Source organism: Eleutherodactylus coqui, chromosome 5 (genome assembly GCF_035609145.1).
Source record: "Eleutherodactylus coqui strain aEleCoq1 chromosome 5, aEleCoq1.hap1, whole genome shotgun sequence".
Lineage (NCBI taxonomy): Eukaryota > Metazoa > Chordata > Amphibia > Anura > Eleutherodactylidae > Eleutherodactylus > Eleutherodactylus coqui.
The window spans coordinates 155802083-155822560 of NC_089841.1; the positions used below are offsets into that span (position 1 = coordinate 155802083).

A 20478-nucleotide genomic window follows, 5' to 3' on the forward strand; every position below is an offset into this window, starting at 1 on the left:
ATGGAGCGTGTTGCTAAGCTCAGTGATCTTGTACAATCGTAGCATTGCCAATATTTGGCATTCACGTGACCTCTTGTTGTGCTTTCACACATGCTAAATATTGGCATCATTTTACTGTGTGGCAAAACGCCATTTGGGTTACCATGAGTTGCCGTGGTTTTGTCACATGGCTGCTACAGGTCAAACAAACTGAAAAATCTACTAGTTTCACCTGTAGGAACTATATGGGCAAAAACCACAATGCAAATCTGTGGTTACTGTTGAGATAACGCTGATACCGGCATTACAGCAAAGGGTAATATGCAGCAGACACCCACTACAGATGGTGTCACGGCTCTCCATGCTGCCTCATACGTGTCACAGCTCTCCATGCAGAATCCTACATGTCACGGCTCTCCATGCTGCATCATACATGCCACGGCTCTCCATGCTGCATCATACATGTCACGGCTCTCCATGCTGCATCCTACGTGTAACGGCTCTCCATGCTGCATCCTACGTGTAACGGCTCTCTATGCTGCATCCTACGTGTCACGGCTCTCTATGCTGCATCCTACGTGTCACGGCTCTCTATGCTGCATCCTACGTGTCACGGCTCTCTATGCTGCATCCTACGTGTCACGGCTCTCTATGCTGCATCCTACGTGTCACGGCTCTCTATGCTGCATCCTACGTGTCACGGCTCTCTATGCTGCATCCTACGTGTCACGGCTCTCTATGCTGCATCCTACGTGTCACGGCTCTCTATGCTGCATCCTACGTGTCACGGCTCTCTATGCTGCATCCTACGTGTCACGGCTCTCTATGCTGCATCCTACGTGTCACGGCTCTCTATGCTGCATCCTACGTGTCACGGCTCTCTATGCTGCATCCTACGTGTCACGGCTCTCCGTGCTAATCATACGTGTCACGGCTCTCCGTGCTAATCATACGTGTCACGGCTCTCCGTGCTAATCATACGTGTCACGGCTCTCCGTGCTAATCATACGTGTCACGGCTCTCCGTGCTAATCATACGTGTCACGGCTCTCCGTGCTAATCATACGTGTCACGGCTCTCCGTGCTAATCATACGTGTCACGGCTCTCCGTGCTAATCATACGTGTCACGGCTCTCCGTGCTAATCATACGTGTCACGGCTCTCCGTGCTAATCATACGTGTCACGGCTCTCCGTGCTAATCATACGTGTCACAGCTCTCCGTGCTAATCATACGTGTCACGGCTCTCCGAGCTACATCATACGTGTCACGGCTCTCCGTGCTACATCATACGTGTCACGGCTATCCGAGCTACATCATACGTGTCACGGCTCTCCATGCTGTATCATATTTGGCATGGCTCTCCATGCTGTATCATATTTGGCACGGCTCTCCATGCTGTATCATATTTGGCACGGCTCTCCATGCTGTATCATATTTGGCACGGCTCTCCATACTGTATCATATTTGGCACGGCTCTCCATGCTGTATCATATTTGGCACGGCTCTCCATGCTGTATCATATTTGGCACGGCTCTCCATGCTGTATCATATTTGGCACGGCTCTCCATGCTGTATCATATTTGGCACGGCTCTCCATGCTGTATCATATTTGGCACGGCTCTCCATGCTGTATCATATTTGGCACGGCTCTCCATGCTGTATCATATTTGGCACGGCTCTCCATGCTGTATCATATTTGGCACGGCTCTCCATGCTGTATCATATTTGGCACGGCTCTCCATGCTGTATCATACGTGCCAAGGTTCTCCATGCTGCGTCATAGGTCTCACGGCTGTCCATGCTGCGTCATAGGTCTCACGGCTGTCCATGCTGCGTCATAGGTCTCACGGCTGTCCATGCTGCGTCATAGGTCTCACGGCTGTCCATGCTGCGTCATAGGTCTCACGGCTGTCCATGCTGCGTCATAGGTCTCACGGCTGTCCATGCTGCGTCATAGGTCTCACGGCTGTCCATGCTGCGTCATAGGTCTCACGGCTGTCCATGCTGCGTCATAGGTCTCACGGCTGTCCATGCTGCGTCATAGGTCTCACGGCTGTCCATGCTGCGTCATAGGTCTCACGGCTGTCCATGCTGCGTCATAGGTCTCACGGCTGTCCATGCTGCGTCATAGGTCTCACGGCTGTCCATGCTGCGTCATAGGTCTCACGGCTGTCCATGCTGCGTCATAGGTCTCACGGCTGTCCATGCTGCGTCATAGGTCTCACGGCTGTCCATGCTGCGTCATAGGTCTCACGGCTGTCCATGCTGCGTCATAGGTCTCACGGCTCTCCATGCTGCGTCATAGGTCTCACGGCTCTCCATGCTGCGTCATAGGTCTCACGGCTCTCCATGCTGCGCCATACGTGCCACGGCTCTCCATGCTGCGCCATGCGTGTCACGGCTATCCATGCTAACTGCATAGTCCCAGCACTGTAAATGTATGACGTGTGGCACTAAGGGTTTAATAAAAGTATACTTATAAATAGCAGTGTATTTGCTCCTGGTGGTTTGTTCAGATAGATACTTTGATTTAGTGCAGATACAGTGTGCACTCTTCACCTTACTTGTTAACATCACATCTGTCCGCTGAGCAAAAGCATCTTTTCCAATCAAAGCAGCCTATAGAAGATGGTAGGGAAACAAAGCCGTGTATTTTTGTTGCTGCAGGCCCGTCTGCTGCCTTTTTTTTTAATCATCTATGTTGCAGCTCATTCCCAAACTACAATTAAAATGTTGACACCTGGCTCGACTGAGCCGATTAGGCTTTGATTCTCTGTAATTATACGTTATCGCTCACATCCAGTGGCAATATTACCTTCTGTACTGTACGATAACACTTATTAATTCAATAAAAGAAATCAATTCACAGGCAATTTTCGATGTAACACCTTGGAAACAGTGCATTAACCAATCTCAGTATGCATCAGAAGGCCTTTCTTGTCATTTAATCAGGACGGGCTGATTACAAAGCTGAGCCATGTCGGAAGCTAATTAAGAATAGCAGAATTCAAGCTTTGCTGCTGTTGCTGTGCTGGCTTTCTGAAGACCATTTATTTTAGGTATCTGCTGAAGAGAAGATGGGCTTTCTACCAGCTGACATAAAAGAAACTTGGAGGGTTTCTTAAAGGTTGACCAGTCACGTACACACAAGACACGGACTCACTTTGGCTCGGGTCACTAAATCTTTAAAATGTTGCACATTTCTGTTATTCTGCCATCTGCCTGATAAAAAGGCCTCTCTGCTCTGAAAGCTCACAAATACAGTATATTTTCTTTGGTATCACCTCTTGAATACTTGTATTATTTTACAGAGAAGTATTTAACCTTGCTTGTATCACTTATTAGACATGCAATAGTCTGCAGCTATTCCCACTGAGGCAGATTTGCCTGCATTGCTTGAAACTGAAGTTGTGTAATGATGGAAATTAGCAAACTCGGTCACACTTTAAAGATACAACAACGGAGTACAGATATTGAGTGCTATTGGCCACAAGACCACTTTTACTCCATGAATTGTGACACATTCGAGTTAACAGAGGTAGCATTGGGAACACAGTGCAAGTGCTAATCTCATCATCATCAATGAATGCAGAGTGAATACGAAATACCACATACAGTATGCGTTTCCTTTCTAGTTAATGTGGAAATAGTGAAGTATTGTTCTACACATCAAAGTAAAACGCCTCTTTGAAATTATTGCAATTTCTGTAAGCCACAAACCATTTTTTCCCAATATGTTTTAATGCTTTACACCTTCTTTTATTGTCAGCTTCAGCAAAGACTACATAAAGTACTACTGAAGCTTTTAAAACACAGATGGCGTCCAATAATCCCAAGTGTAAGAACAGACTTCTCTTTTCTAACTCGGATTGTGTTATTTTTTTTCCTTCCATCTTTTGGTTCATGGCAGGCTTTGACAGATCAGAAGAAATTTTCACAGCTTGATGCTGCTGGATTTTTCTCTTGCATGAAAGAGAAACATCTGGAGCAAAATCAGTGAATTTTACCAAAGGGCTCCAGTAAAGTGTTCTTGCATCTGTTGTAGTGACACTTGTCCCACTGCATACTCAGCCGGTTATGGCTTTGCTTTAAGACATTGCTTTTGGATCTCATAATTTCTTGCTTCTCTCATCATTAAACATTAAGGCAATGGAATTGTGCTTCATTGTTCTGAGAAGGAAGTGATGGGAGGAGAGTAGGACGCTGCCTTTAATAGCTATGAGGAGCACCAAAAATGATCATGTCGTTTGACCCCCTTTTTTCTCTATTATGCACATTTCTATAGGGTAACATGTTTCTGAAATTGTAAAAAGTAAAGTTGGCTTCAGCAACCTATAATATTCCACCACATGTTTTTCAGATTGCATAATCAATTAAAAAAAAAAAAAGATTAAAAGGATATGGGGATATTTTTTCTGACCTGCTATTATGTTGGAAGGTAATTTACTTCATATTGCAAACATTACATGCAGTTTTGCCCGTACATAAATTTAACAGACGCTGCCACCCCCAACTGAACGTTGCGTTCTATCCGGCAGCCGAGTGAACAGTTGTGTGACTCACCGGTCACAATAAATCCCAACAGAAGTTATTAGCAAGCTGAGTTACTAGAAGCCCACCGTTATAAATGGGAGCAGCCTCTCCCATGAAAACAAACCAGTAAACAACAGAGTTTGCTGGTCAACACCACAGCCAGCCAGATATTTACCCGCTCGCAATGCGGCTACGTTCTTTTTCATTATTTGTGATGCAGGTAGGACGATACCGCATCTTGCCGCACAAGAAATGGCTATACCAGCACAGGAATTGTCAGAGTACGTTCACCAAAATCTAGGACAGATGGTTACAAGCCACCACAACTACATGGCCCCTTCAGAATATGTTGTGTGACTTGCCTCCCAGTCCTCAACTGTGAGTCATCTCTGCTTACTAGGGTCTTGCTATAAAGTTATAACTATTTGCTTTCCCACCCTCAATTTCTAATAACCCCGTGCGAGATAACTGCCTGTGGACCTTTAATGTTGTTTTATGCAATTGTTTGTATATATAGAAGACTTTTGTTCATCAACATTTTGGGGTTTTTTGCTTTTTGAGTATGCTTACACAGTGCATTCAAATTTTAAGGTCTCCTATTTTTTTTCCTAAAAAACTTACACCAGACAGTATTGTCACTTCTCAACATGGTCGTCCTTTTGACGTACACATTTTTCACAACGTCTACGACATGATTCCATGGCCGCTGCAAGTGCTTCTTTAGGAGTCTGTTTGGCCCATTAAAAAAATTGTTAATGTAAAAACAACATGACTAGAAAATGTGTGATCACGGAGATCGTCCTTCCGAAAAACGGCATTCATTCATTATGACAGTTGATAGAATGAAGGCACCATTCATGTCATCACTTGTCAAGACCACCTGGCACATTGCTGCACGCAACCTTCTGTCCATCACTCAATATTTGCAGCACCCACCTGGAGGAAACGTTCCACATCTTCAGATCTTCACGCAAGATGGTGTGCACAGATCCTATGGAAATACTGACTTTGCAAGCAATCTCTTTCAATCGGTGGTCCTCCATAATCACTTGAGCCACTTGCGTAGTCATGTTGTTGGACCAGTTGACAGGCCGAAGTTCCCTTGGTTGGTTCTCACACAACGTTAGGCCTTCTGTAAACTGCCGCACCCACGAACGCACATTTTTTTTGTGTGTGTCCATGAAACCTTCACCACATGCGTCACTCAACTGACGATGAATGTTCTTGAATGTGAACGGCAATATTTTAAGTACTGAAAATGCTACTAACCCCAGCCGCTGTCAAGTGGGTTCTGGACACTGGATGATGCCGCCATTTGTCTCACTCATTGCCGAAGAATGCCTGCATCTTATAAAATGTGTCATATGTTTCTATCTGCTGCTATTCCCAAGAAAATACTTAGGGGACCTTAGAACGTGACTGTACCACGTACAAACCTCTTGGGTTTTGTTACGGGATGCATGTGTTATAATGTTACAGTATTTCCTTACACCCTGTAAAGCAAAGATACAAAACCACAGGTGCAGATACTTCTGTTCATATTGTGTCACCACTTCCTGATACTGTGCACTTTTTGTATGTTTTATATTCTTGCTAATTATAATTCTGTATCATTTACTCACACATACTGGCTCAGCTATAATAAAACTGGATTTTAAAAAATCTTGTGCATTAGAGTGATCCTTAGCCTTTAGTACTGCAATGGTACTTCATCATTGGCTCAAATTCCAAATCTGTCTGTTTGCGAATCTCCTAATCTTTGTCCATGCTCTGCATACTTTACTTGTAGGAAAACTGACTAAAAGCAAAAGTATATATATGCAGTTCTTAAAGCCTTCCATTAGCCTAAGTTTGTGTTATGGCCTCTGTTTAAAAAGGAAGCTCAAGCAATCTGTTTCATCTGTCACACAGCGGACACCACTGGTGCCCAATGGATCAGGAATTATTCTTCACATCAGAACTGTTTCTTGAAAGCGGGGGTTCTCTGTGCATTCCACATGACGCAATGAAATCTGACGTTCGCATGTCATGTGGTTACAGAGGATCTAGGGGAATAGGTGATGTCCAAAGTGCCCGTCTACAATCAGTCTGAAATACACAAGCAAGCTGGACAAGGTTCCCAAGTGATCTCATTAGATGCTAGGACAGTCCAGTGCCCCCAGGAATGCATTCCATTTCACACACTGAAAGGAGGAACTCAACGGAGCTAACCACTACAAATATACTGACTGTGTCTCTCAGGAAGACAACTAGGAATGAGTGAATAGGACAATGGAGTGTCAACTGCTCCATTACTGCATCAATAATTCCAAACTTACTGACTTTTTTCAGATAGCAACTATGGGATATTAATCATATCTTGCAATATGGTGTCAATGCGGCGCTTCAGGTTTGACATGACTGCATCATCTTCCTTTTAGATATGACCTTTATTTAGCTCATGCAGGTAATGGAAGTTTACACATATACTATTAGCAATACAATAGAGGAGATTATCGTGGACGCTTTGGTTAGTAGCACAAGGTCGTGCTGCTTATGTGCACAATGTGCTCACTTGGAATGATAGAAACACCCCGAAACAGCTATATGTGCATGGTTCTCTGGCTTACTATTCCCAATCATGGTTAAGACTTGTTGAAGAGTCACATTGATTTGAGGCAATGCTGCTATCCAATAGATGGCGCTGTAGAGGTATTTTTCCATCTTCTTTATTTGCATAAATTACCCAGAGGAGCTAGCATGGCCTTATAAGTCTCCTCACTCTCCTTCTAGGTGTCCCCACACCACTTTTGGGTGCTGTCCTTGGGGAGAGACTATACCAGCCCCCGACCCACTCACCCCCTAGGTGTCTCCACACACCTTTTGGGTGCTCTCCTTAAGGAGACACGACACCCTTCCTGACTCACTTGGAATGATTACACACTGTATAGACTGTAGATAATACTCCATAAAATACTAGATACAGTAATATTTCATATTAAAGGAGATGTCCCGAGGCAGCAAGTGGGTCTATACACTTCTGTATGGCCATAATAATGCACTTTGTAATGTACATTGTGCATTAATTATGAGCCATACAGAAGTTATAAAAAGTTTTATACTTACCTGCTCCGTTGCTGGCGTCCTCGTCTCCATGGTGCCGACTAATTTTCGCCCTCCGATGGCCAAATTAGCCGCGCTTGCGCAGTCCGGGTCTTCTCCTCTTCTCTATGGGGCTCCGTGTAGCTCCGCCCCGTCACGTGCCGATTCCAGCCAATCAGGAGGCTGGAATCGGCAATGGACCGCACAGAAGCCCTGCGGTCCATGAAGACAGAGGATCCCGGCGGCCATCTTCAGCAGGTGAGTATGAAGACGCCGGACCGCCGGGATTCAGGTAAGCGCTGTGCGGGTGGTTTTTTTAACCCCTGCATCGGGGTTGTCTCGCGCCGAACGGGGGGGGGGTTTAAAAAAAAAAAAACCCGTTTCGGCGCGGGACATCTCCTTTAAATTCATCTGTTTATAAGAAACATGGGATAGCATTCTATAAAAATACCTTACTTGCAAGTTTGCTTCAAATGATCTGAACATATCTAATATGTAAGTGTTGGAAGAATGTCTGTGCGTAATAGCACTTTTGTGTTTTCCATATATATATTTGCAAATAAATGTTCAGCTTGAATTTGGCAGTAAATTGCCTAAAAAGATTGCTGATGGCTACTGAAGGTAATTTAGTGAGTACTCAGTAAGATGCTCCCAGATACAGAGGTTGTGTCCTTGGTTTGCAGTTCACATAAAGGTAGATCGTTTCAAGGCAGGACCTTTTAGGTACTTGCTTATGGCAAGCTATTTCTAGTGCCTAACTCCAGCTGACTTCCACTTCTTTCCTCCAGGACTATAAAGATCTGTGTTCTTTTGATGTCTCCAATCAGTAATAATTTCAGTTACATATGTAATTACTTTGTCATGATTTTTTTGCGTCATCTTGTAAAATTTCTAAAGTCTGTTCTATTTGGCACACATTTTTTCATTGAAGCCTTTCTAGTTGGCATTCAGGATGCCCAGTGAGTAGATATTAGGGCCGCTAGCTATATCAAGCATATTACCGGTTTGTATATATAGAATTGTTGCTTTCCATTGTGTTTGTAGAAGGGTACAATGCTATATTCTGGAGAATATACAATACACTTGACTAGACAGCATAGAAAAGGGTTAACACAAAATATCAATAGTACAGTTTGTACCTTTAAGAGAGAGCAAAACCAGCCGCCTATATAAATAAATAAACGTTCAGCCTGTTTGCAGCAGCTGTAGCCGTGGTTCGTGCGGAAAATGAAGGCAGATGATTCAATTTGGCCTGTGCCCCGAGTACATTTCCAAATGCTTCTGTGTGTGCGCAAGATAATGAACAAATATATTGAGATGGCACAAGATCAGTGCGAGTTTACCGCTGTGAAAGCATCTCCCTCTCCCCCCAGTGGGGGCAAGCAAACTCTGCTGGGTTAATGGGGGTGAGGGTCCCTTCGCCCGCCACCTTTCAGAACAACTTAAGAAAAGAATTTGTCTCCTTTTGCCCCAGGCTCCCTGTTGTGCTCAAAGGGAGCTTTTGATAAATGGAAGTGTATTTATTAATAATGAGCTGGGGCTGGCTGTCTGTGATCTGAAAAGTGATGCTTATCAGACACTGTTTTCCTGTGGCATTCAAATGCTTTGAGCACTCTAAGGTATGGAGAATGTGCAGTGAGGTGAAAGCTCTCACCCAATTAACACCCTTTGATTTAGTTTTCCAGCTACAATTATATTGTATTTAGAATAAAAATTAACATTTTCACCACCAGTTTTCAGGATTCCTCAAGTTGACTCACTCAATAGACCCTTTAGAACATTACTCAACCTTCTATCTTGGGTTATGCTACTGGCTTGTTAGCTGTGTGGTCACTATGTATGGAACGCTAAAGGGATTGTCTCCCTTTCAGATTGTGGCTCTCCGCAAACAGCTGACTTTGCCAGGTAAAGCTGCGACCACTAAAGGTTAAATGTAGTATTACATGGCAGCTATTCAGATAAATATCAGTCCTTGAAATAATAAGATGGCTCGAAAAGGAACCGCTCATACAAAGGGGCTTTTATATATACAGTGTTTCACCCGAAAAGAACACCATGTCTTATTTCAATTTTTGCCCCAAAAGAGGCACTAGGTCTTTTATTTCGGGGAGGTCTCATTTTACTTCCCTTGCAGGCGCAGTCCGGGTCCATTACGCCGATTTCCGGAGGTCCGCTCTGTTCTTCAGTACTAGCCGCTCGTACATCATCACTTCCTAATGATGGGATTCATAAATCCCGCCTGCCGGAAGCGATGTCTGTAATTTGCTCTTGAGCGCCGCACTCATCCAATCAATGCATGGATAAGTCATCAGCAGGTGATGGATGGGGATCACCGCTCGGGGGACGCCGTTCCTCAGCTTACTGTCACTGGAGTGGCACCGGACGTTGTCATCAGTGAACAGGGAAGGAAATGGGAGCACCTGCTTAACTTTCATTGACATCTATGGGAGCACCGATCTTCTATTGCACTTCCTGCTCCTCATTACGAACAGGATAGTACGTCCGAACCCGCCTGTAACAGGGGCAGAAAGTGTAATAGAAGCGCGGCACTTCCATTAGTGACGCCAGTGCTTCCACTTCCTCTCCTGTCCCCTGATGACAACGATCAGCTCCACAGTGACAGCGGGACAGACGATCAGCAGATGGACGGAGATCCCAAGTACTAGATCCTTGTCCATCAGCTATTGATGACACTGTTGACCACAAACTCCTCCTCAGTATGCTACGCTCCATTGGCCTAAAGGACACTGCCCTCTCCTGGTTCTCCTCTTACCTATCTGACCGCTCTTTCAGTGTCTCCTTTGCTGGCTCTACCTCCCCTCCTCTCCCCCTTGCTGTTGGGGTCCCCCAGGGCTCGGTCCTTGGCCCCCTTCTCTTCTCTATCTACACAGCCCCTATTGGACAAACCATCAGGAGTTTTGGCCTCCAATACCACCTGTACGCTGATGACACCCAGCTATACACCTCTGCCCGTGACATCTCTGCACCCTTCCTCCAAAACATCACCGACTGTCTGTCCGCTGTCTCTAACACTATGTCCTCTCTCTACCTAAAACTAAACCTCTGTAAAACTGACTTACTGGTATTTCCGCCCTCCACTAGCCAACCTCCTCCTGACATCTCCATCTCAGTGTGTGGCACCACCATAACTCCTAGACAACACGCCCGCTGCCTTGGGGTCATATTTGACTCTGATCTCTCTTTTGCCCCCTACATCCAATCTCTGGCCCGAACATGTCAGCTGCACCTCAAGAACATCGCAAGAATCCGCTCTTTTCTCACTGTGGAGACGTTAAAAACGCTTATTGTCGCCCTCATCCACTCCCGGCTCGATTACTGCAACTCGTTGCTGATCGGCCTCCCCTGCACCAGACTCTACCCTCTCCAGTCCATCCTGAATGCGGCAGCCAGGCTCATCTTCCTGTCCAGCCGCTACTCGGACGCCTCTGTCCTGTGCCAGTCACTGCACTGGCTGCCCGTTAAATACAGAATTCAATTCAAACTCACTACCTTCATCCACAAAGCCCTCCATTGTGCAGCGCCCCCCTATATCGCCTCCCTTATCTCAATCCATCAACCAGCCCGGGCTCTCCGCTCTGCTAATGAAACCAGACTGAGTGCCCCTTTCATTCGAACTTCTCATTCCCGCCTCCAAGACTTCTCCAGAGCAGCACCTGTCCTCTGGAACGCACTACCAAAGGCTACCCGAGCAATCCAGGAATCGCAGAACTTCAGGCGTGCTCTAAAAACGCACCTCTTCAGGGAGGCATACCGCATTCCCTAAGAAAAAACCTCTCTGTACTCCGCCTGATAACATGCTCCCTGACCTACTGACTGCAATCCCTGCTAGCCATCATAAACCGCTCCTGCAGTCACACCGTTTCTGCCATCACACGGCTAAATGTCTGACCATTGTCTATGTGTATAACATCGCTCACACTTCGCCATACCGTGCACATCTCCAGCCCCTTTACCTTCTGTATCACCCCATTACTTGTAGTATGTAGGCTCGTTGGAGCAGGACCCTCACCCCTATTGTTTCCATCAACTGATTACTATATGTAACCGTGGTTCTGTAATGTTTGTATTTTGTCTTTCTGTATCCCCCCCTGTCTATATGTAAGCGCTGCGGAATATGTTGGCGCTATACAAATAAAGATTATTATTATTATTATTATTGATGATCTATCAAGAGGATAGGTCAGCAGTGCAAAGAAGATGCCTTTTAATAAGGCATATAGATAGGAGTTGTCTAGGTGATATAATAATACTAAATGTAGCCAGGAGAACTGGTAAAAAGTAAATGATATGAAAGAAGATAATCTTCAGTCTTGCATATTGCCCTTGTGCTTGTCTAATGTGCAGGGATCTAGGTCTGTTTTTGTGTCTCTTAAACAATTCTTTCACTAGACTTCTCATTGAAAGGTATAGATTTTAGCACTTGCTGACTTGATTCATTTTGAAGCTCAGCATCTGTGTTGATACCAATTGATGTAAATCTCTGTTATTTGTTACTTTGTGGTAATTAATACTTGTGTGAGCTGCTCAAGGACTTGCATTATTAGGGTATTTACTGATGAATTTAGGCAGGCGTCACCCCTAGTCATAAGCAGCAGGTGTAAATGAAGATGATCTGTCACAGCCACTGGCAGTGCTTCCTAATTCCCAGTAACAAATAGAGACCCAGAAGCCATGGTACATCTAAAAATTGATATTCACTCGGGCAGGTTAATAACGTCAGCCAGGCCTCTAATTTGATTTCCATTGCAGAGCGTCATTAAAACTGACAGATTCCCTTATAAAACTGGCCCACTGTTATACCATAACTAGTGACTTCTTAATCATATTTGGAAAAGAACAAAGGTATTAATAAAACTGATGACTAGATCAGCTCAAACCGTTTGTTGGTAGGTGATTCGATGTGCTCCAAATCAAATGGGTGTATAGGCAAACTGCACTAGTATGCGGATGAATATAGAAGGTGAACCAAGTATACCCAAGAGCTTGAATCAACTCCTCTGTAAGGCCCTAGTCACATCTGCGTTTGAGCTATGTTGGGGCTTTCTGATTCTCTGTTCTGTTTTTGAAACAGAAAAACTGAAGTTAATCTGAGTTTAAATGGATCAGTTTTTTTAAATTGAAATCCATGTTTAAAAAAGGGGGAATGTTTCTATTTGCATCTCTTCCGTTTTGAATTATTATTATTTTTACAGGACCTTTTTGCCTTTTTTGCTGTTGCATCACATTGTTGACTCTTGTTCAGTCTATGATCTATTAGTATACTCAAGTCTTTTTCACGTGTTGTTTCTTAGCCCAATTTCTCCCATTCTGTATGTGCTTTTTTCATTTTTCTTGCCCAGATGTAGGACCTTGCATTTCTCCTTGTTAAATACCATTCTCTTAGTCACTGCCCCCTGTTCAAGCTTGTCTAGATCTTTTGGAATCCTCTCTCCATCTTCTAGTGTTAGCTATCCCTCCTAGCTTTGTGTCGTCAGCAAACTTGATCAGCTTCCCCTCAATTCCCTCCTCTAGATCATTTTATAAAAAATGTTGAACAACACTGGGCCTAGGACAGAGCCTTGTGGTACCCCACTTGCCACATTCCTCCAATTGGATGTGCAGCCATTTATGACCACTCTTTGAGTATATCTTGGGGTATGTTGAATTGGTTGACTGAATCACGCTACAGTAAAGCCAGCTTCACACGACTGGGGCTGATTCCGAAAGCGAGATACCACACCGAAATCCGACCCATGACCCCACATACCTGCCTTTCTTGATCTTCTGTACTGCGGATGGTCTGGACAGCTCACCGTCAGACATGCGCAGTACTGACTTTCCCGTGCCATCGCTAGACAATAACACAGGTCCCGCAACCTTTCCGCAATGTTAATTCCTGCGTGCGGAGCCCGTACAAAAATAAAACATGCTGTGATTTTTCCTCCGCGAGCAAGAAATCGCAATTGATTTCTGCTCGTGTGCCAGCAAAGTCGCTTTTCAATAGCATATTATCGGTGGTGTTTGCTGTGGAACCCGGGGGTGGACACCTGCCCTGAAATTCTGCCGGCACTTGGTAGAAAATGTTGACATTAGAGATCCCCCTATCAAATCAAAACAGATTTATCCTCAAAATGAAAGATGTTTTTATTTTTTAAAGGACATGCGTACATCGCAAAATATTTATTTCAAAACTCCCTAGTGTTTAAAGGGAATGTATCGCCTATATGTTTTTATACTTATTAAAGCGAGATAGTGAAACATTTAAAAAATTTTTAATCTGTTTTGATTTTCTGATTTGTAGTTTTTTTCCGTTCTATCTATGTACATGAATGTAGGGGGGCCATCTTGTTTGAGTCGCAGTTAACCGCTTTTAGATATATGCTTTGCAACATTCTCATGGGGTCATTCACATAATGACAGAAGTTAACTCATTGACTTCTATTGGAGAGCATTGTGGGCATGCTCTGTGACATATCAGAGTTCATTGTGCAGGGAGGGGAGGAGATGAATTGTGAACACCTCCTATTTCGAATGATGGATCAAACCTAGCTGTGATGATAATGAAGTGACTACTGGAAATAAATCTCCACAGAACAGGAAATGTCAGCCTATTATTAGGCTTAGTCTGTTTTTTTCTTAAACCAAAAATAAATAAAAAAATCACAATCTTGATTTATATAATAGATCATCTATTTTAGCAACTTCTTTCTAAATGTGCTTCTCTTTATTTTTCAGGTCAAAGCACCCAGGAATAGAAATGGCAGAAGCAATGATGACAGCAGTATCAAAGAAGCCATGAGTTCTCAGCGCAGCAGCTCTCATGACTGTCTCAGTGATGTAGGTATTTCTGTATTGTAGGATTTTACTTGTGTGGTTTATTTGTGTACATCTTCACTACATTTCGCCCCCAAACCCTCATGAATAAATGTAGTCCAATGTTAAAGGCTGATAAAAGAAAAGGAAAATTCAGAAATGGTCCCAAAGTCTGTGCCCATTACAACAAATAGTATGCCAGGTGTAAACATGACCACAGTGGCTAGTTGGCAGGATGCTTAATGGTGTTATCCTATTAGGACAAACCGTATCCATAAGCCCTTTGTGCGCATATTAACGTCATCGTGCTCAGGCGCACCTCTATTTGACAGAGCAGAAAACTATTTCAAGAAGCAGTTTCTGTTCTGGAAGTTTCAATATAATTCTCTATTACATTTGGATTAGAACTGAGTTCAAAATATGGATACATTCTATCACTAGACGTTAGCAGATGTTTTCCATCTGCAAAACTAAGGACAGTAGGGCATCCTGCATTTTTAAATACTCTCATTCTATACACTCATGTGAACTTCAACATTAGATAACATTAGCTTTGTATTGCAGAACTAAAGACACTTGTGTGAAAGCATCCTAAAAGCTATTTGCATGCAGTACAGTTTGCTCTATCACATCCATAGATTTTTTTTTTGCACCAAACATTTTAATTAAAGGAGTGGCTCTGAGCACTTGGGATATTCCCCCCCAATGTTCATCAAGAGGAAGGCGGAAAACCCCCAATAAATTAGAAGGCAATTTTCCCCATTTAAGGCTGGCTGCACACGACCGGGTCAGATTCCGGACGCAGGAGCCCACACTGGTATCTGACTCCCGTGCCTGGCCGGTGACTCCGCATACCTGTGTTTTCTTCCGTTCTTCTGTACTGCGGATAGTCCGGCCAGCGAGCCATCGGACATGCGCAGAACAGATTTTCCCCGTTCCCTTGCTAGGCGATGGCACGGGTCCCTTGACCTTTCCGCAATATTAATTGCAGAAGGGCCACTGTTCGGATGACTTGCATTGACTTAAAAAAAAGAGCATGCTGTAATGTTTCCTCCTTGAGCGGAAAATCGCATTTGATTTCAGCCTGTGTGCGGTAAAAGCTTTTTTCCATTGCATTCTATGGAATGTATTTGCTGCGGAATCTGGAGGCAGACTTCCGCTCCGGATTCCACAATGCAAATAAGCTTGTGTGCAGCCCCGTCCTTAGGGAAAAAATTCCTTCACGACTCCAGTCTGGCAATCTAGAATAATACTTGGATCAACAACCCTTCTGAAGTAATTAGAGACTTTAACATGTAATATTGTATTGCTCAAGAAAGGTGTCAAGGTGCCTCTGTAACTCTTTTATAGAATTTGCCATCACCACATCCTCAGGCAGAGAGTGCCATAGTCTCACTGCTCTTACAGTAATGAACCCCCTTCTATGTTGGTGTAGAAACCTTCTTTCCTTTAGACGTAGAGGGCGCCCCTTGTTACAGTCACAGTCCTGGGTATAAATAGATAGTGGGAGAAATCTTTGTATTGTTCCCTGATATATATTCTAAACTCTCTCTGGGTACTGTAGTCCGCCCATTCCATTTATTACTTTATTTGCCCGCTTTTGAACCCGCTCAAGCTCTGATTTGTACTCCTTGAGTGCCAGTGCCTAAAACTGTACACAATATTTCATGTGTGGTCTAACCAGTGACTTATAAGGAGAAAGAACAAGATTCTCGTCATGTGCCCTTAGACCTCTTTTGATGCACCTCATGATACTATCTATTTGTCTTGGCAGCAGCAGCCTGACACTGGTTGCTTTAGTTAAGCTTACAGTTAACTAAAATCCCCAATTCCTTTTTCCATATCAGTGTTATCCAGTGGCTTCCATTTAGTGTGTAATGGTGACATGCATTTACCTGCCCGTGTGCATAACCTTACATTTATCCGTGTTATACCTCATTTGCCACTTTTCTACCCAAGTCTCTAACTTATCCAGGTTCTCTTACAGCTGCCTTGCGTCCTCTCTTGTGTTAATTTCTTTATTATAGTTTTGTATCATGTGCAAATATTGATATTTTACTGCACAATCCTTCTACCAGGTCATTAATAAATACATTAAAAAGAATAGGGACCAGTTACACACATTCTCATTTTATATACCAACCTTTTATGTGGCACAGTATCAAACACTTTGTAAAAGTCCAGATACACCAGATCCAATGACTCTCCCCGGTCCAGTCTAGAACTTACCTCCTCATAGAAGCTGATCAGATTGGGTTGACAGGAGGGATCTTTCATTAGCCCATGCTGATACGGAGTTATACAGCTATTTTCCTTGAGGTACTCCAGGGTGGCATCTCTTAGAAACCCTTTAAACATTTACCCGCAATAGAAGTAAGACTTACCGGCCTGTAGTTTCCAGGCTCCCTTTTTCACCCTCTGCTCCTCTACCAGACGCGCTACTACACTCTTGTAAGAGCATCACAGTGCCAGTCAATCACATGATTTGATGATAAATCAATACGAACAGGACAGTAAATCTGCTTTCAGTCACATGGGACTCTGTTGACTTATTGACAACTCTAAAGGAATTACTGTTTTTTTTGGGAACACATGCCCAGACAGCTAAAAAACAAGTTTATTCACTAATTGCTCTACATATTCTATGGGATCATTGGGAGATCATTTTAAGACTTTGGATAATTCTAATCAAGCAGTAATGGTGATAAGAAACTTTTTATATGCAGATCAGTTACTGATCTGAAATCTTTGTGCGAATGCAAACTAGGATACATCACCCAAATGTGTGCTTTAAGGAAACCTGTCACCAACTAGAAGCACCATAAATTATGTTGTGGTGCTTATAGCTTAGATGATGTGGAGTCTGGCGAGCTGTCCTTCATACTTACACGGTCCCCCACCCCTGCGGTGCCCCCCTACAAAATCGGCATGCACACAAACATCAAAGAAGAATCACATGACCATGAATACATTTTACAAAATGTTGAAAAGTCTGTGTGATCAGGAATGCTTGTGATAACCATAGAAGGGTCTAATTATCAGTTCAATTATTGATGAACTATTGCACCCTGTATGGCTGTCATTACTGTGCTTAGCATAGGGGAACATATACGCTAGTTGGCTCTACTTATATAGAGGTAAAGGAAAGAAGTCGAATTCCTCTAAATCTGTAATTAGCTCCCTTATTACGACACCTTTTATCCTAATGAATTAGAGTGGAAAGCCTTGCCTGATATTCTGCAGAGGTTTAGAGAAAGAAAACAGCTAGAGTTTCTGAAATATTGGATTTAACATTTCAATAGCTTTGCATGTAACCCCCTCCGTCTACCACCCTACACGTGGGACTCATGTTGAGTTCTATTAATGTAAAATATGCTTCATAAGTACAGCCTGTCACAAGGAAAGCTTTGTGCCAGCTAGATTCAATTGGACAGCTAATTTAGGTTTTAAATTGAAAACACTGCCTCTTTTTCAGAATGCAAAGCAGTAGGTGGAGAGGTGGAGGTCTCCGAGGTTTTCAAAACAATAACATTCGACATTAACCAGCTCCATGCCTACAGTGATGAGCTGAAGTGCTCTGCATGCAAATCTGAACCATACGTTTAGAGTATATACATTAAATGTATCCGTGGGGTTTCAGTCACTCAACAAACCTCTATCAGGGTGGTATGTGTCAGCATATCTTTTTTTATTAGCTGTGAAAAGCAGACTTCACTTTCATATCCATATCTGCATGCAACAATGAAAAAAGGAAAAAAATTGTCACATCCCTAAGGCCAAAATAGGCCACGTCCTTAAAGGCACTCCGTCATCCCCTTTGATCCTAATATTTAAATTATTGGGCTCATAGAAGATGTTGCCCTCACTTCGTGGATGTCTCACATATATATATACTTGCTTTCCTCGTGTTTTTTTGCTGTTTGCCCACAAAGCTGCCGCTCCATGCAACCCGCTAACTACCAAGGTGCGCGCTCATAATGAGAGAGCTTGTCCTACTCTTAAGTAATCCGCAAGATGTGTGGAGCAGCGCTCTGTGGGTGGTCAGTAGGGGAACATTGAGGAAAGTAATTATAGGAGAGGCATTCCCAGACTGAGGGCTGCATCTCTTATGAGCCCATTTGCTTATTGGGCTCATAGGACATAACTGATTCTCATTAAGGGGAAGGGATAATTCAGTGTGTTAGCCTTTTGTTTATCACTATTTCCAGGATATTTCTTGTAAACACTTTGCCTGTTTGTCTCTTAAAAAGGACAAGATCCTGATGAGGTTTGTCTGCACAGGAAAAAATAGTTCACTTCTATCAGTTACTAGGTTTTTCAGTCTTTTACCATACATCACTCATGCACTAAACACTCATTAGTAGAGATGAGCGAACGTACTCGGATAAGCACTACTCGTCCGAGTAATGTGCTTTATCCGAGTACCTCTCTGCTCGTCCTGAAAGATTCGGGACGCGCTGCGGAGCGGGGAGCTGCAGGGGAGAGCAGGGAGGAACGGAGGGGAGATCTTTCTCTCCTTCTCTCCCGCCCGCTCTGCCCCGCTCCCCGCTGCGACTCACCTGTCAGCAGCGGAGCACCCCGAATCTTTCAGGACGAGCGGAGAGATACTCGGATAAAGCACATTACTCGGACGAGTAGTGCTTATCCGAGTACGTTCGCTCATCTCTACTCATTAGCCATTATATTCACCTTATTATTTGTTAGTCCTCGCTCACACAGGTGCTTGGAGAATCGCAGCATTTTTCAACACTGCGTTTACTGCGGTTTCAGCAGCGATGGCATGCATTTTGCAAGTGGTTTGGCTGCGTTTTGAGCACAGCTGAAAAAGCAACCAAGGAAGCTGGAAAAAAAGCAAATACTTATCTAGCAGGCTCTGTCCGGGTCCCTCCTGCTGCTCTCTGGAGCTCTGGACACTTGTTAGCACCGACAGAGCGTCTTTTACTGGTAACGGGGTTTGAAGACCCCGCTTCCAGCAAAAGATTGCTCTGCTTGGCTGAGTCGGTGACAAAGCCAATCAGAGACAGCGCTGTATGCAGCAATCACAGATGTTCATTGATTAGCTGTGATTCGTTCATCGAGCGCTGACTCTAATTGGCTGAGCCAGAGCTCGAGGAACCAATCGGAGCAATCTCTTGCTCGAGGCTGGGTCATCAAGCCCGTTACTAGCAAAAGATGTTTTGTCTGCACTGACAAGTGCCTGGAAGCCTTCCTGGAGCTCCGGAGAGAAGCTGCAGGGACCCGGATGTTGCTCTGAAACCGCTGCCTATTCATTTCAATCAGCGACTCACAGCTGAAAACAGCCAGAGATAGAACATGCATCGCTGTCAAAGCGCAGCGTTGAAGACCCTGCGTTTTGATGCTTGTGTGAGCAGCCCCATTGAAATAAATGGGAGAGTTTACAGCATTTAGTGCAGCGCTGAAAAGGCAGCTCTAAATGCTGTACAAAAATGCCTGTGTGAGATAGGCCTAAGGCCCAATATCCACGGCACGCAGTGCACCCGCTGCAGATCTAAGCTTCAGATCCGCAGCAGGTGCACGGTGGATCGTGTTAAAAATGATTTTTTAATAATTGCGAGTGGTCGCGGATTCTGTGTTTTTTCCGCACTGGTTACACGGATTTGAATTGCGGATTCCGCGCGGAGAGTAATAAAAAACAAAGTGGCCGACATGATTCTGAGAAAACAGCATTTCCCCACCCACCAGGCTTCAAATCCGCGCTTGTGAGCCGCAAATGCATTTAAATGTATGCCGCAGATCCGCAGCTCCCATAGACTTCAATGGAGCAAGATCCGCGATGAAAATGGAGCATGCTGTAATTTTAGATCTGCGCAGATAGTAAATAAATACCATAAAACAAATCCACGGACCTAAAATCAATCGTGAAAGCTCCATTCATTTCTATGGGCGGCGAATCTGCGCGGATTTCGCAAATAAAATCCACCCATGGACATTGGGCTTTAGTCTTTGTAGACTTTATCCATGATTATTTGTGGTGTGTTACATTAATATTCATGACTTCTATAATGTATTAGCCTAGAATCTTGATCTACATATTTGGGTTATCCAGGTTA

At 43.9% G+C, this 20478-nt stretch overlaps 1 protein-coding gene across 7 annotated transcripts in view; it reads left to right on the forward strand.

Moving 5' to 3' along the window:
• FBRSL1 (fibrosin like 1) overlaps positions 1–20478 on the forward strand; it is a 528725-nt gene that overhangs the window by 248613 nt on the left and 259634 nt on the right. For all 7 annotated transcript variants that reach the window (XM_066603438.1, XM_066603435.1, XM_066603441.1 and 4 more), the window contains exon 4: positions 14330–14431. In XM_066603438.1, the coding sequence (XP_066459535.1) occupies positions 14330–14431 (102 nt within the window). The remainder of the gene's footprint in view (positions 1–14329; positions 14432–20478) is intronic.